This window comes from Podarcis tiliguerta (genome assembly GCF_965153285.1).
Source record: "Podarcis tiliguerta genome assembly, chromosome: 3".
Taxonomy (NCBI): Eukaryota; Metazoa; Chordata; class Lepidosauria; order Squamata; family Lacertidae; genus Podarcis; species Podarcis tiliguerta.
The window spans coordinates 64950435-64966680 of NC_139536.1; the positions used below are offsets into that span (position 1 = coordinate 64950435).

At 41.0% G+C, this 16246-nt stretch overlaps 1 protein-coding gene and 1 long non-coding RNA gene across 19 annotated transcripts in view; one reads left to right on the plus strand and one right to left on the minus strand.

Annotated features, from left to right (window-relative positions):
• The window catches only part of TRDN (triadin), a 165223-nt gene that overhangs the window by 24645 nt on the left and 124332 nt on the right, over nt 1-16246 (plus strand). For 9 of the 17 annotated variants that reach the window (XM_083434881.1, XM_083434893.1, XM_083434890.1 and 6 more), the window contains exons 3-6: nt 1118-1171; nt 5579-5716; nt 8104-8133; nt 10754-10783. In XM_083434881.1, the coding sequence (XP_083291007.1) occupies nt 1118-1171; nt 5579-5716; nt 8104-8133; nt 10754-10783 (252 nt within the window). The remainder of the gene's footprint in view (nt 1-1117; nt 1172-5578; nt 5717-8103; nt 8134-10753; nt 10784-16246) is intronic. The other 8 variants (XM_083434895.1, XM_083434896.1, XM_083434885.1 and 5 more) reach the window with 1 other exon arrangement.
• LOC310675055 lies at nt 4981-10856 on the minus strand. 2 transcript variants are annotated; one of them, XR_014509900.1, is made up of 3 exons: nt 10721-10856; nt 7111-7183; nt 4981-5115 (listed from the first exon to the last, which is right to left on the minus strand). It is a non-coding gene; the product is annotated as an uncharacterized lncRNA (long non-coding RNA). The 2 variants fall into 2 exon arrangements; XR_014509901.1 differs by having other exon boundaries at nt 10726-10854.

Consider the following 16246-nt stretch of genomic DNA (forward strand, 5'->3'; position numbering starts at 1 on the left):
GTCAATTAAAACAGTTTAAATTGACATTAATCATTTAGGTCAATTTTTAAAAATTTAAAGCTTTTAAAATTAACAGTAATAGAGATTATAATGCATCAACATCTATGTCTCTGGATAGACTTGCCTCAACAAAAATGTTTTAAGCATGTACTGGAAAGAGCACAGCAAAAGTCTGATGTCAGTAGGCATAAATATCCAAAGTGTAGCTGCTGCCACACTAAAATAATAATTTCTTACAACTCTGCACAGAGTATCATGGGCCACCTGTAGTAGTGCCAGTTCCACAGACTGAAGCTGTCAAGTAGACACATAGTGCACAAGGCAACCTTGTAAGTTAACTGGTCCCAAGCTGTTAAGGACTTCGTATAGCCTTATATTATGTAATATTTCATTCCATAGGAAAATTTGGAAGAATTGCCCTGGCCCAAATCCAGAGGTTGGTCTTCTGGTGAAATGTGCAAATATTGTGGAAGATGTTTCCATTGGTCTTCACTTATAACATGTAACAACTCCAATTACCTTGCAACTGAAGTGAAATATGACCCTGCTTTCCTACGTGTAACAGGCCCTGTTTCTCAATTCCCCCTTTCTTCAGTGTATCTTCAAAATTGACCTGGAATATTCTGTAGATTGGAAGTGTAGCATTCACCAGGAAAATTTAGGGGATAGATAAAATGGTATATATAAAATGTATGTAGCCTTACCCTGGGATTTCCCAGTGCACCTACAGATACCATCCTTGCTGCCCAGCAAAACTCCTTTTGATTTTTAGGTTGTTTTTTTCCTCCCTCTGGGCAGCTGGGATCATTTCAAAGTGAAGCACTGGTCCCTATCCCCTATCACATTCATTTCCTTTAATGCCTTTGGGCCCCATAGGCATCCTTGGGATATAAAGATGGTAGATGCCTCCAGGCAGACACTTTGCTTTGCAGTGCTCCTGGATGCCCACAAGAATAATAACAAGTGAGCCCGCAATCCCCACTGCTCAGTAAGTCTGGGGGGTTGGGAAGGCAGTAGAAGGACTGGGAAGTGGGAAGCCAACAAGGGAGGGGGTTGGGAAGGCAGGTTTAACTTTTCCTCTTCTTACTCTTACTTCATGTGTATTTTGTTCTCATAGGAATACATCAACTTGATATTGACAAAGATGTGGGGAAAGCTGAGATCCCTAGAGGCAAGGAACCCATTTTATTTTTTTTCCACGTTTCAAACATATCTGTCATGCTCTTTGATCGTATTGAGTTGCACAACTGCTGCCAAGGGTTTTTGTTTTTGTTTTTCCAAATTACAGGAAATATATAGACACTCCATAATTCACCTGCAGTATACACTGTTGGGAACTAAATGCTCTGAGGTAAAAGGAGTAAAACTGACACAAGAGCCGATCCAAAAAGCAGTTAAGGAAGAACGGAAGGAAGATTTAAGACTTAAATATTAAGCCAATGTGGTTGGATTGAAGAGAATGGAGCTATTAGGACTGGGTCACACATCCATTTATTTATATTTCATAACTGTAAAATTAAGTAGGGGCTTGCATGCATGAATGAACCATAGCAAGTCAAGCCGCACAGAGCAAACTTTCACAGCACTTCAAACACAATGCTTGTAAATGGAGTCAATTTGCACACTCAGTGGGAAGTCATTGTGGGGAGAAAACAAATATTATGTGTACATTTGCGAATTGGCATTAAATCACATTAAATACTTCAGCTTAAGTATACTGTAACTGAGCTCTGAGAATGGTTGGAAAAATACAGTTCAAATGCTGAACCGAAGACACCTGGGAATTACACGTAAGCTGCTGTCAGTTCATTGGGGGGAAGGGTGGTATAAATATAATTACTAGATAGGGTTTATTTGCACGTAAATGCCATCTTCTTTTTTTAAAAAAGAAAAGTCATTTTAATGCCCTTGAAAACGACATAGGGCCACTGGTCATGCTTGCTGGGGTTGATGGGAGTTGTAGTTCAGCAACAGTGGGGGGCGGGGCAAAGATTCCCCACACCTGACACAGTGTGTTGACAATCTCTGCATTCTATCAAAGGTGATGTGTGTGTAGAACTGGGCAGGCTTTTGTGTGTGTGTTTTCTTGTTGGATGAAGTGCCATATATACAAAGGTGTGCTATGCACATGGTTTCTGGAATAGCTATTGAGATCATTTGCAAATGAAGCCTGGCACTGGATTTGGAATTAGTGTGTCAGGTTTGCAACATCAGAAGGGGTGGGGACTGGCTCGCCTCCCATTCCATCAGCCATTTGTTGGGCAGCAAGAAGCAAATTTATTACTGTGCACCCATATCAAACACTGTTCTTAAAACATTATTAAATTCATTATGCCATATTTTATTAGAGTACTTGTATGTCATTATTTCTTTCTTTCTATCTATCTATCATCTGTCATCTATCATCTATCATCTATCTATCATCTATCTATCAATCTATATTTATCATCTATCTATTATCTATCTATCATCTATTTATCTACTTCTTCTTTCAGCATTTTATTTTAACCTTCATTTTCTACCTCTTTCTGAGAACCTTTTATGGTCTTCTTCGAATAACTCACAAATTATGTGGTATATATTTTAATTCATGAGGAGCTTAAGGTGGTGAAGTGGTGGTACTAGTATTTGTTGTGAACATTAGGTATACAGTTAACAAGAAAACAGATTTGTATGTGGTTTTATGAATACTTAGATATCACAATTGTGAAAAAGAATATGATAACGGAATGTGCATAATCGCAGAGTTTAATATTGCTCCTCTGCTGGAAATAAGACCAGACTCTTGTATTGTTAATTTATTACTTATTTCTACTAGTATTAAGACGATTTAATAAGACTATTTCCACACTGCCCAATATCTAACATCCTTTGGGTGGTGAACAAGAAGAGCAATTAAACCATAACTATTAAAGCAAGAATAAAACAACACAAAACTAAAACGAGTAAAAACAGCAGCAGCAAGACCTGCTGGGGAGGGCATTCTAGAAACAAGGTGCCACTGCCACCAAACAGGACCTTAAATGGTGAGGACAGCCTGAGAGGGACCTCTGCAGATGACCTAAGAGTCCAGGAAGGTGACAGTATTTGAGGTACTCTGGACAAAGCTGTTTAGGAGTTTAAAGAGTTTAAAGAGTTTTGAAATGAGTCTGCTGTAGGTGGAAAAGTACTAGTTGAATGTTTTTCATCAGCCAGCTCCAGTAGCCCAATTTTGATCAAACTAGATATTCTGAACTGTTTTTGAAGGAAACCCCAAGTGCAACATATTGCAACAATAGCTTCCATATGGGGGCATTTTGGCAGGTGCCTCCCCAGAGTACGTCCAGGGTGTTACAAATGTAAGAAGAGCTGCAGTTGCTGAAGCACTATTTTCTTTTGCACTTGGTTACCTTGCTTGAGCAGAATAATAATAATAATAATAATAATAATAATAATAATAATAATAATAATAATAATAATAATAAATTAATAATAAGGATTGGTAAGGCTAAAAACTAGAGGTGGCTTTGAAAATTCAACATTCCTGCTTAAATTCTTGAATCAAGGCAGGCACACAACCAACACTGAGCTGCCTCCCCACTCCAGTTCTGCTTTCACTCCAAGCCCTGCACCATCTGCTACCTTGTTCCCCTCTCCCAAGAATAACCATGTTGAAATGGGATGAAGTAGCAAGTGATGCAGATACACCCCTCTCCTCCTTCTGTGTCTTCTGTTGTTGGGGCATCACTGAGCTGAACTACAATCCCTGTGATCCCCATCTGTAAATGACTTTGCCTTTATAATTTGCTTGAAAGAGGAGAAGCCTTACAGACCTGACCTTTAAAATCCTTTCCCACCTGCTACCCCAACCCTTCACCCCATCACTTCTCTTCCTGTCAGTGAACACCCCCCCCCCCGCCACATCACCACCACTTTGGGTGAGTAAATACATCAATTGGGTGATATGAATGCTCCTTTCAAACACTCTGAACTTCCCTCAAAGGTTTCTGAGCACTCAGTGGGCTTGATTGATTTTCAGGGCAGCCCAAGGCTCCTTGTCTTTTCCTATTACAAGCACATTATTAAGAGGGACGAATAAGAGTCTGCATATACACCTTAATTGCACTGCTTGTGTTAGCAGAAGACAAGTGACCCATTGTCATGGACTGTCTAGATGCAGAGTAGTGGTGAGAGGCACAAGCTGGGAAGCCCTTTAGGGAACCCCCAAGGGAAGAAGGCTCAGAGGCAGGGGATTTGTGGTGGGACGACTGTGAGTGGTCAGAGGGAGAAGAGCGAGCAGACCAGGAGGAAGAGGCGTCAGGAGCAGAAGAGGCAACAGGGTTTAATGAGCAGGAAGAGGTGGTGGCAGAGAGCAGTGCAGACTCAGAAGCTGAGTGTAGGCAGGCTGTGGAAGAAGACAGAGAGTCTTTTCATCCTGCTGCACCCTGTTCTCCTCCCTTCTGGCATCCCAGCACAGACAGAGAAATGAAGAGGGCAGAGGAACAAGAGGCAAGAAGGCAAAGCCTAAGGCTGCTGGGGAAGGAACCAGGGGAGGAGCCTTAGAGAGCGGAGGGAAGGTGTGGACCTTCAGTCCTCACAACTGCTTCATTGGGGCAAGACCTCCTGGCAAGAGTTGCTGAGACTATTAGGCCTGAGCTGTGATTTGTTCCCTTGAATAAAGAGTTAACTTCACTGGCCTTGGGTGATTTATTGTTTTATTGCTGACCTCCCAACCTGGAAACCCAGGATTGTATATGCATGCATGTATGTATGTATGTATGTACATACGTATATCTCCCACACCATTCTTAGTGCTATTCCCCTTTTGTTTACCACAGTTCTGCCTTCCACAGGCTCCTCCCTTTGCACAGTTGTATCACAGCTGACTTACAATTCTCTTAATCAGATTTTATTTTTCATTCCATATGTTTTATACAGTATTGTACAAATGATGGAAGCATAACAATGGTTTATTCCAGTCTATACCAGATACATAGACAGGCTGCCTCTAGGCCAAAGCTTTGGTTCTCTGAAGAAGTGTAAATAGAATCCATGTGGCATTTTAATAAACAGCAAATTGGTTCGGGTTGTATCCATCTGTGGAATGGGAAGCAAGAAAGTTTGTTTCCTGGAAGACTGAAGAAGAATATCTGTTAGAAGTTGAGCTGCGATGGCAGAATCAGCAACAAGCCAATTGGGTTTATACTAACGTGACTTCTGATCTTAGCTACCCTGAGGTTATAGGAACTGAGCTGAGGCAGTAAAGTCATCATATGGTAACTAGATTATTTGTTAGGGCACCACTTTTTAAAGATACTCTTCCTGATCCAAAACAGGGTCTGTGGTATCAGGTAGGCAACAATCTGCCTGTGCAACATATCTGGCCAGGGGCAAATTATTGGTGCCCTTAAATATGCTCACATTTTTGTGGATCACATCTGTTGTCTACAAAAGAAAAGGACCCACACATTTAGGATTGCTTCATCAAAGTCAACTTTTTAGAGAATTCAATTTTTTTTTAATCAAAAGGCTATCAATCAGTCAGTCAAATTAATGTGTTTTATTTCCCAAACTTCTCTTCTTTATATTTTGCATTCAGGGCAATCTGTAAACAAGCTCACCACTGATCCACTGAGACTCGTACATGGTGCAGTGGAAGATACAACAGACTGGGTGTATGGCTTTCTTTCATTATTGACCGACCTAATATTTGAAGATGAGGAAGAGAGCGAAAGAGGTATTCCTTAACCAGATGCTTTCAAGTGATTGGTTTTGTATAGCTCCATTCTTATCCTGCCGTCCAGTAGGGTCAAGCAAAATAGATAGCTAAGAGGCAAGAATTCATCAAGTAACCGCTATAGCCTGACAGCTGACCTCTTATTTGAACAGCTCTTGTATGGTATTTAATACTCCAATTATGGAAAGGAGGCCAGAATTACAATGTTGCTGTTATTTTTACTTAAAACTCTAGTTGTGCTAGATTATACAAAAACTGGAAAAGTACAATGCAAGCATACAGCCAAAGAATTAACTTCAAGGAACAGTAGGAACTATTCCCAAGGCTCTCTACTTAATTTTGTATACCCTTTGAGCAATGAATGGGCACTGGATACATTAGAATTCAAAGACCAACCTCGTATTTGATATTGAGTAGTAGTTGGCATTGTGGCTGGAACTGACAATAGCGGTTGAGTTCTAATGTGCTACCTGTGGTCTAGGCAATAAAAACACTGGCCGGAATCCAGGGAAACTGCACAACTAACTCTGCAAGCCCAAAGAGGCTTTTGATTATTTTGTTGCAATGTGACAGGGGCTACTTAAACAGAAGAAGTAAAAAGCTGATATTTGTTGTCTCCTGTGCAACTCTAATGGAACTCCTTAGCACATAACTAGCACTTTTTAAAACCTTTTGTTAATTTCACTTCAAAAACTCCTGCAATGCAGGTAAGCATAGCCAGCAACTTGGGCAAAATAATCAAAAGCCTCTGTAGGCATGTGTTTCTGTTGCTTTAGGATTGTAATTAAAATGCATTACCCCTGACTGCAGTCTACTGTGACACTCTGTTAATGGAACATCAAACGATATGTAATGCCTATTATTCAGTCAGTAGAACATAAGATTCTTAATCTCAGGGTCATGGGTTTGAGCTCCACATTGGGCAAAAGATTCCTGCATTGCAGGGGGTTGGACTAGATGACCCTCATGGGTCCTTCCAACTCTACAATTCTGTGATTCTAGTCATTACTGTCATACCTCGGGACACAAACGGGATCCGAATGTAAGATGCGACTGCGAGTGTGTGGGTCGCTTTTCACAGCTTCTACGCATGCGCATAACATCATTTTGAGCATTTGTGCATGTGTGAGTGCTGAAACCACTAAAGAAATGCACTCTGTTACTTCCAGGTTGCCGTGGAGCGCAACTCAAACGTGCTCAACCCGAAGCACATTCAACTCGATGTATGACTGTATTGTTTTGTAGCTTCAGAAAGCACTCTTCAAAAGAAATACAATTAAAACCCAGCTGGAATTAAAAAATGGGTTCCTCCAAATAAGATTCATCAGTTTGAAATAGTACCCAGTTTTTCCCACCACAAAGCTCTTAAATAAGAATTACATGTGAATACTAACCAGCAGGTCTTGCTGACACTAGACCCTATTCTGTGGTGTACTTCTGCAGTTCCTCAGTATAATCCTTGGCAAACTTGAAATAGAATTTTTAATTTTTTAGTTTTGAATGCATCAACAATAGGCTTTTGGGGCTCTGCTCTAATCTCAGAAACTGCTTCTGGGGAAAAGCATACTATGTATAAATCATGAAATAAACACAAAGGTAATGCAATAATGCAAACATACTTGCAAAGGGAAACGTGAACATTATAGAAAGCCTGTCATAATTTATCAAAACCAAGAGAGCTCAGAACAATAACTTCAGGGCTACTTTTATGACTTTAAGAACTTCACATTATGAACCACTCCGCCTAGAAAATCTGGATTGGGAGATTAACTTTATCAAGCCCTGAATCTGAAAGAGATCCTATACCTTTTAAGAGTTAGCATGGAATACATTTTTTATTTTATTTTTAGTTTTGTTCTACATTCTAAAAAGGATGGTCTGTTTGGATTTTGGTAATTCTAAATTTAGGAGGAAATATGTGATGACTCAATACACGATGACTAGTTCTTGCAGTTTCACATTTCAAGTTATCAAGGCATCAAAGTTCTCTTTGGGATCCAAAAATGTAGGGAATTTTGCAGTCCCTTCACCCCCACCTGAGTTCGGGGAGTGGTACCTTTGGGGGAGCACAAAGAGTGCAACTGGAATAGGAAATTGTGGGAGGCAGTTCCAGTGTATGTGACCCACATGTATCTTGACCCACATGGGTATAATGTTCAAACTCCCATTAAGCATGGGCCAAAAAAAGCTACAAACTCCCTGATCTACATATGAAAATAGAAGCATCAGAATAAAAATCTCTCAGTCTTTCTATTTTCATTGTCCAACTCATAATGCTTGAGTGCATTTAAATATGAAGATAACCCAGATGGAGTTATATATATATATATTGCTAATATATGATTATGCTGCTATTCATCTGGTTATTCTTTTCTCTCTTGGTTTAGGTGAAGTGGCGCCTTCCTTGAAAATAAAAGGTTGGTTTTGTTCATCTTTATAAAAGGTCACATGCTTTGTTTGATTAGATGGGTATTAGGCAGGAACAATGCAGCTGTATGCTGCCAGTGCTTATTGCTAATTACATACATCTTTCTACTAATTGAGCATCCTCTCTGTAGATTAAAATCATTTGCATGGCATGCAGGATAGTTTGTTCCTGTGCTGTACACACGGAGTATCAAGCTGGACTGCTGAATGTGAGTGTCAAAGGGATACTGCTTAATGGAGACAATACATGCACACAAACTACTAAGCTCCAAAGGGTTTGCAACTAGAGTTCATTTTCAGAGCATCCTATGCAATGCTAACCTGCAATAACAACACCTGAATTAGACTGCTCTGTTTGTTTGTTTTTTCTGGCAGAGTTCCCATATCTTTAGCAGCCTGGCATTTATTAATTCAAGAGCAGATTCCCTCCACCCCCTTCACTGTATTAGGAAAAAGCATATTGGATTCTGCCTATTTTCCAGCTGTTATAGGCAATAAGCCCCAAAGAAGCAAGAAAAAATGAGAGATTGTTTCCCTAAGTCCCTTGAACAAATACACAGACTGACAAGCAAAAGAGCATGGCAGAAATACTTGGGAACTCATTGCTCAAGTAGTCAGGACTTGTTATCTTAACAGAACAGAGGGGAGACTAGAATGAAATGAAAACAAACCCACATTTTGATTTGGGAAAGTCTGCCCTTAAAGGTTCCTGATCCGTTTTCAATCAGATTGAACAGCCTCCTATTGGCACCAAAAGCCTTGGTCCCTGATATTACAGGACACCTTACTGAGTGCTGAAGAGGGACAATTTAAATGGTATAGAAATTAGCACAAAAATGTGCCTGTGCTATCGTTCAAAGCTTCTACCTGGCCTTGAGACAACGCAGTATACCAGTGTTCTTCAACCTTGGGTTCCTAGATGTAGTTGGACTGGAGCTCCTACCACCCCTGACCACTGGCTAAGCTGGCTGGGGATTACGTGAGTTGCAGTAAAAGACAGGGGGATCCAAGATTGAAGAACACAATATACAGTGGTACCTCGGGTTAAGAACTTAATTCATCTGTAGGTCCGTTCTTAACCTGAAACTATTCTTAACCTGAAGCACCACTTTAGCTAATGGGGCCTCCTGTTGCTGCCACGCCGCTGGAGCACAATTTCTGTTCTCATCCTGAAGCAAAGTTCTTAACCCGAGGTACTATTTCTGGGTTAGCGGAGTCTGTAACCTGAAGCGTATGTAACCCAAGGTACCACTGTACTGAGCAGGGATGGAAAGGAAACATGGTTGCCAGAATCAACAGAGGACACGCTTTCTGTTCCTCTTGTTGTTATACAGAAGGAAAATAAGTAGTATCAAGTATAGTTTGCTATATGTTTGAATTTTGAATATACATACTACATTTTTTTAGCTGAATGTCAGCAAAGAAATAAACTGTGGGCTTGATCCAGAACTCTACCCATGCTCTACTGGAAGAAAAGGAGGGAGGAATATTCACTAATTCCCCTTTTTCCCTGCAGCCCACTGGATCCTCAAAACAAACAAACAAAATTCTTGTGGGGGGTTGGGAGACTCTCAAGAACAGCAGGAGCCTCTGCTGGATCTCAGTCCTTCTTCTGTGAATGGAAGGCGAGTCTGGATCTATCCCTATAACACATCGTATAACATAACAAGTGTCACTTCTCCTGAAGTACTATGACAGGAAAATATCAGCTTCCTGAAGATCTCCCTCCTACACAACTATTTAAGGCACAGAAGAGGAGTAATGTAATATATTGAATCTGTTGAGCTAAGAGGAAGTGAGAATGAGGTAGGAAGAATCAGCCAACAATGAGAATTCAAGTTCAAGTGACACGTGAGAGTGAAGCAGAGCTAGGGTGGCTCAGCTCCTGCCATCATGAAAACTTCAGACAGGAGAGCTGTGATCACAAGGGGAGCCATTCTGATTTCTGCATCCCCCCCCCCAGACCCATGTAGAGCTGAGATAGGTGGATAGGGCCTTCATTTACAGCAGGGGCAGTGGTGAACCTGTGCCCTGCCCCCAAGTGTTGCTGGACTACAATTCCCATCCTTGACCACTGCCCATGCTGGCAGGGGCTGATGGGAGTTGGAGTTCAACAACAGCTGGAGGGACACAGGTTTCCCATCCCTGTTCTATTGTCTGGCCAACTCCTAATACATTATTGTATATTTTTCTGTGCCCAGGTATCAGTTCCTATCTCACTATCTCAGAGATACTAATACTAAAGCAATGCTTAATGGTAAAAGAGAAAGAATTGGCAATTAGTACCCTGACTCTGCATAAGAAAATCCCCTCTAGGTGAAACCAAAGGCTCATCCTGTCTAGCATCCTGATCTCACAGTAGCCAACCAAATGCCTGTGGCGAACGTGAGAGTAATAGCCATCTCCTGCTTATGTTTCTCAGCATAGTGTCTCAGATACAAAAGGTAGCCACTAATGCATAACCTCATCCTCTATCCATACAGAAGTGGATCCAATATAACTTACTTTTACATGAACAGCTTATGACTGGAACGCAGAAGAACAGTTTATTGAAATATACCTAAACTGCAAACTAACCTTACTTTATGTTTTCTCTCTCTCTCTTTTTAGAAGGAATCCAACCACCGGTCAAAAAGAAAGGTAAGCAAATTTCAAAGCTACCTTTCATCTTCTACCATAAATTTCAGATGTTCAAAAATGAGAGGATCTATTTCCCAGCCTTATCCCCGCTGAACTGCTTCACTGCCATGGGCAAGAGAGCTACATTCAGAAAGATAACAATGGTAGAGTGGATATAACATATCTGGATAACATGTGAGATTTTGCCTGAGAGAGAACTGTTAAAACTGTTAGGAGCCGAGTTAAAGGGCAGTTGTGACATCATCAACCAGTATATCCATTTTTGCATGACCAAGCATTCTAAACAGCAATTGCTAAATTGGCCTATTTTGCAAATTTCAAAATGGCTATAAGATATTTAATTTGGCCTATCAGGTGGCAAGGGCAGTAAAGGGGGGGTGGGAAGTGACAAGCTGCAGAATGTAGAGGCCAAGAAAATGGGCAAGGAGGCAAAGCCAAATTTTGATGGGCTACCTCTAACCCAGCTACAGTTCATCTCTATGCTTATATTTGAATATACATTGGTGGCTGACTTCAGACGGAAAGGCCACAGCTGAAATAGAAGTGGAGATGTGAAAAGGAAAGATGAGGCAGAGAATGGAGAGCAAGTGTGGAAGGGGAGAGGAACAAGGGAAATAGAAGTGGGCCAAAACCAGCTGGGAAGAGAGGTTGTGGGGTTGACAGTCATCCACAAACTCTATCATACAGCCATATTTTCCTACATATTCCCATCACTTGGTGTGTGGCTCACTAGTTATAATGTTTAGGAGATAAATGATGTTAGAAAGAACTAGATATAGAAATAGAAGTTATGGCCACATGCAGTCTTTGTCTGCTGCTTAAAAGCTTATTACAGTCACTAGTTATTTATTGTAATTTCTTTTAAATATTGCAGTGTTCTAATACCTATTGTATCAGCCTGCCTAACTTCCTAGGTACTAAGTCTCACTCAGCTCAGTGGGAATTGCTTCTGGGTAAACATGCATAGGGCTGTGCTATAAATAAGGAGATGCCATTTAGACTCTGACACTGCTGTCCCAAAGTAAAAATAAATATTGACCAAAGACCTTTTTAAAAATTAAGTGCTATGGATTCATGAAATCCATTATCCATTGGAATCCATTACCCCATTACCATTACTCTTTGAAATCATTAAGATGTAAATGCATGAAGAATGGCAGCCAGTTCCACCAAATGTTAAGGTATAACACTCACCCCACCCCTGCCCACAGCTATAATAATAACATTTCCACATATTGTGACACATCAAAATGCTTGGAGGTGAATCTGGAGCTTCCTGCTTGAACAACATATCCAGCAATTTCAATAAAAAAGAACATCAAGACCGGATAACTTTTTTTCCAGTGGGTGTTCTGTATCTCCAACATTTTTCATTTCCATAAACCAAAAAGCCTAGGCAAAGGCCTTGAAATTAAATCTTTCCCCAAACAAGTTGTTGTTGTTGTTGTTTAGTCATGTCTGACTCTTTGTGACCCCATGGACCAGAGCACGCCAGGCACTCCTGTCTTCCACTGCCTCCCGCAGTTTGGTCAAACTCATGCTGGTAGCTTCGAGAACACTGTCCAACCATCTCGTCCTCTGTCATCCCCTTCTCCTTGTGTCCTCCATCTTTCCCAACATCAGGGTCTTTTCCAGGGAGTCTTCTCTTCTCAAGAGGTGGCCAAAGTATTGGAGCCTCAGCTTCAGGATCTGTCCTTCCAGTGAGCACTCAGGGCTGATTTCCTTCAGAATGGAGAGGTTTGATCTTCTTGCAGTCCACGGGACTCTCAAGAGTCTCCTCCAGCACGATAATTCAAAAGCATCAATTCTTTGGTGATCAGCCTTCTTTATGGTCCAGCTCTCACTTCCATACATCCAAAACAAGTAGCAAATGTAATTCCTGGAGATGGTCAACGACTGCAGATAGCCCTATCCTTGTGGGTCTTTGGACCAAATTGTTGTTGTTGTTGATGAAAGCTCTCTCCCTAGCTTTTGATCTTCTTAGTAAAGAATGCTAACACCGGTACTTGTAACATCAGAATACTGCCATTTCGTAGCAGTGTAATCTGGAGATTTGTGGGTTTGTAAGTGAATTTGCAATGTGTACTGAATCCTGCAATGGGATGCAGAGCAGGGTGGTGGGGAAAAGGGAGGATCAGGGGATTGTAATGTAGTGGGATATGCAGTGCCAGTTAATCTCTTGAGAATCTTCTTTCTTGCTTAGAGAAGAGTTGGGGAATCCCAGACCTAGAGGTTGGATGTGGTCTGCCAATCCTCTCTATCTGGCCTGTTCTGCTATCCCTCTTGTTAGGCCTGTTCTGTGTCCTCCTCTAGTGATTTTACCTGGCTAGAATGTGTCCTATGATAATACCCATTGCTTGCCTGGATGGAGGATGGAAAGCGCTGTGTGTCTGGCCACACCCACTTTTGCCATCCAGGAAGCTGCCCAAGAAGAAATATGTCTCTCGAGTTCCCCATTCCTGAATTAGAGTCACACGTCTGATCTTTTGCTCTGTGAAAAAGTGTCTTTCTCTCTGTGTAAGGCAGGAGATATTAAATAAAATTAATATGCCATTAAGACCACTGAGAATGCTTTGCTTTCATAACAAAATCTAATGTTATACTGCCTCTGCACTGTCCCAGGGCCTATGTGTCACACACCTGTAAATGTTAAGACCTTGTTGACATTCTGCTGTCCCCTTTCTGTCCGCCTGCTTAGGACTGAAAACTCTTATTCTCCTTTCACTTCAACAATCTTTAAATAATATTCAGGGGTGGCAGTAACATTTTGGTAATGTTCATGTTTATGGAAATTGTTTAACCAGCCAACAAAAAACACCAATCCTTATCTAAATCCAAAATCCCTCTTTCAAACTGCAGAGCCACTTAAAATACAAGCACTAGAATAGCACAACGCTCTCCTGAAACCTGTGGGGTTTTATAGAGTTTGCCAGTATGGCTGATGTTGGCACCATTTGGGTAATTAGTTATTCCATTCACTCGTCTCTAAAGAATATCCCAATTTGCATATTTAGTGCTTTCAGAGTTTAGCTGATTTTCTCTTTATATCTCCATATGGCACTGTGCTTCTTTTTGTATGTGAATTGCTTTTACCGTGGACTGCAATGGGGGCTTGCTGCCTCTTAACTACTACTCACCGGAAGGCAATTTTGTGAATCTTCCTGCAAAGCACTGTGTGTTAAAATATAACACTTTTATTTTGGAAGACTGAGGGATGCATAACTGTTTTTGTAGTGCATAACTGTGCATGGGGAGGCTTCCTGAAATCAGTGGCCACCTTTCAGGCATCAGGCAAAAAACACACAAAATGAATGTCCTTCATAAATGAATCCAGCATGGATCCATCCATACCATAGCAGCACATCTAGAGTAAAGGACCACACCTGAGCAAAGAAATTATCATGTTCAGTCAAAGAAAACAGTATGCTTAATTAAAACAGGAGGTGTAGCTTAAATTCCTCTTCTCTTTTTGCACCCTAGGCAAAAAGAAGGCAGCATGCTGAAATTATGTTATGCAGAATTATTAGATGGGAATTTAAGGAAGGTACAGGGAAGAGAGATATAGCTACTGGTACAGGGAAGAGAGATATAGCTGCTGGTGTGAGACTAGAAAGGAAACAGAAGAGCAAAAGGCTTTTACATTATGTGGAAGCTCTACTATAATGTGGAAAACATCATGAAAATGGAATAAACTGCCCTGTGAATGCAGTCTGCATGGAAGGATGGTGGTGTTTACCTGACCTTCTGCCACCAGCATCGCTGTGCTGGGAGGGTAACAGGGAGGGATGAGGTGGCAGGGAGGTTGGTGCAGTGCAGATGTGCCAGCAGAGCCAATCCAGTACTACTGCTGGTGCACCATGCTGACCTCCTTCATGTTTGACTCTTCCCCCTGTTGGTAAGTATCCAATGGCAGTGACAGGTCAGGAAAACACCACCACCCTTCCACACTGACTGCTACTACTGTTAGGCTAGCTCTGAATTTAACCATCCCAAGGCCATAGGATTTTCTGGTAACATTATTGTCACTATAGTAGCATACATGAATAAGTTTTTATATGGTTTAGGTAGTTCGGTCCCTATAATTCCCAAAAGAAAAGCTTCTGGGGTTTTTTTTTACTAACAGTATTTTAAACATCCTTTTCATTTCATTATGCTTCATTTCCCAGTAAACTTTAACCTTACTACAAGACCACCACATCCGATAAAAAGAACCTTCTTTCTCCATTTCCAACAGTTATTTGATTTAGATTTATACATTTTTGCCAATTTGCTTGGTGTTGGATACTATTGGTATATCATTTTCATATAATTTTCTCTTAGATCATAACATGCTGTAAATTTTATATCCATATTCCACAATCCTTCCCATGCTTCCCTGTCTGTATTATGACCAATATCTATTGCCAGTATATTATTGAGGATTTTACTTGCTCATCCTTTGTCTCCCATTCCAATAATATTTTATGCATTTTAGACAGCACTTTTACATTACATTCCAACAGGTCTCTCTCCAGTTGTGATATTTGTTCCCCTTTGGGGGATCAAAAGTACTTTCATGCAGTTCTCCCATTTTTGCCTTATTGCCCAACAAAGAAATAATCAAAACTATTATCTCTCAAATCAAAACACCTGCTGCTGTGGAGAAGAAGGGATGTGTTTGACTTGCTGCCACTAATATTTTCATCACTGAGGGCTTCAATAGAGCTACACCCCAGTGGGGAAATCGCTTAAAATTCTCAGCAGTAAAGCCTTAATCCATGATAAATCTGTATTGCTCTCTTCCTGAAAACAAAATAGACTTGTATTTGAATGCATCATAAAGTCAGACTATTTCAACTATCTCTTTGGTAAACACAGAGCTGCTGGGTTTTCTAAGACCTGAAAGTGGTTGTTTGCTTCTCAGTGGTTCCAAGTAAAGTAATTCAGGGAGGGAAGGGTGTACTGTATAATGGTTCCAGGACCGCAATGGAAATATTTTAGAACAGTTAAGATTCTCAGCCATAGTATTTTTGTTTACTGTGGTACACAGAGCAAACTGCTTGATCTTAGCACACTACGTCTAGCACAGCAGTAAGAAGGCATATACTGATCACAAACTCTAATCTTCTGCATGTAAAGCTAAAGGTAATGGACCCCTGGACGGTTAAGTCCAGTCAAAGGTGGAGCTCATGTCGCTTTCCCATCATGTCAGTGGGATATTGTGGAAATGGCCTGATAGTGAACACAAGGAAGCAATCAATCATACTGAGTCACATGGAGGAGTGTAGCATGTAGTGGGGATTCTGGATTAGCTGCATGTCAAGTGACCTTTCAAATATCTAGTGTGGCCTTGGGCTTGCCGATCGGAAGGTCGGCAGTTCAAATCCCTGCAACAGGGTAAGCTCCCATTGTTCGGTCCCAGCTCCTGCCACCCTAGCAGTTTGAAAGCACATAAAAGTGCAAGTAGATAAATAGGTATTGCTG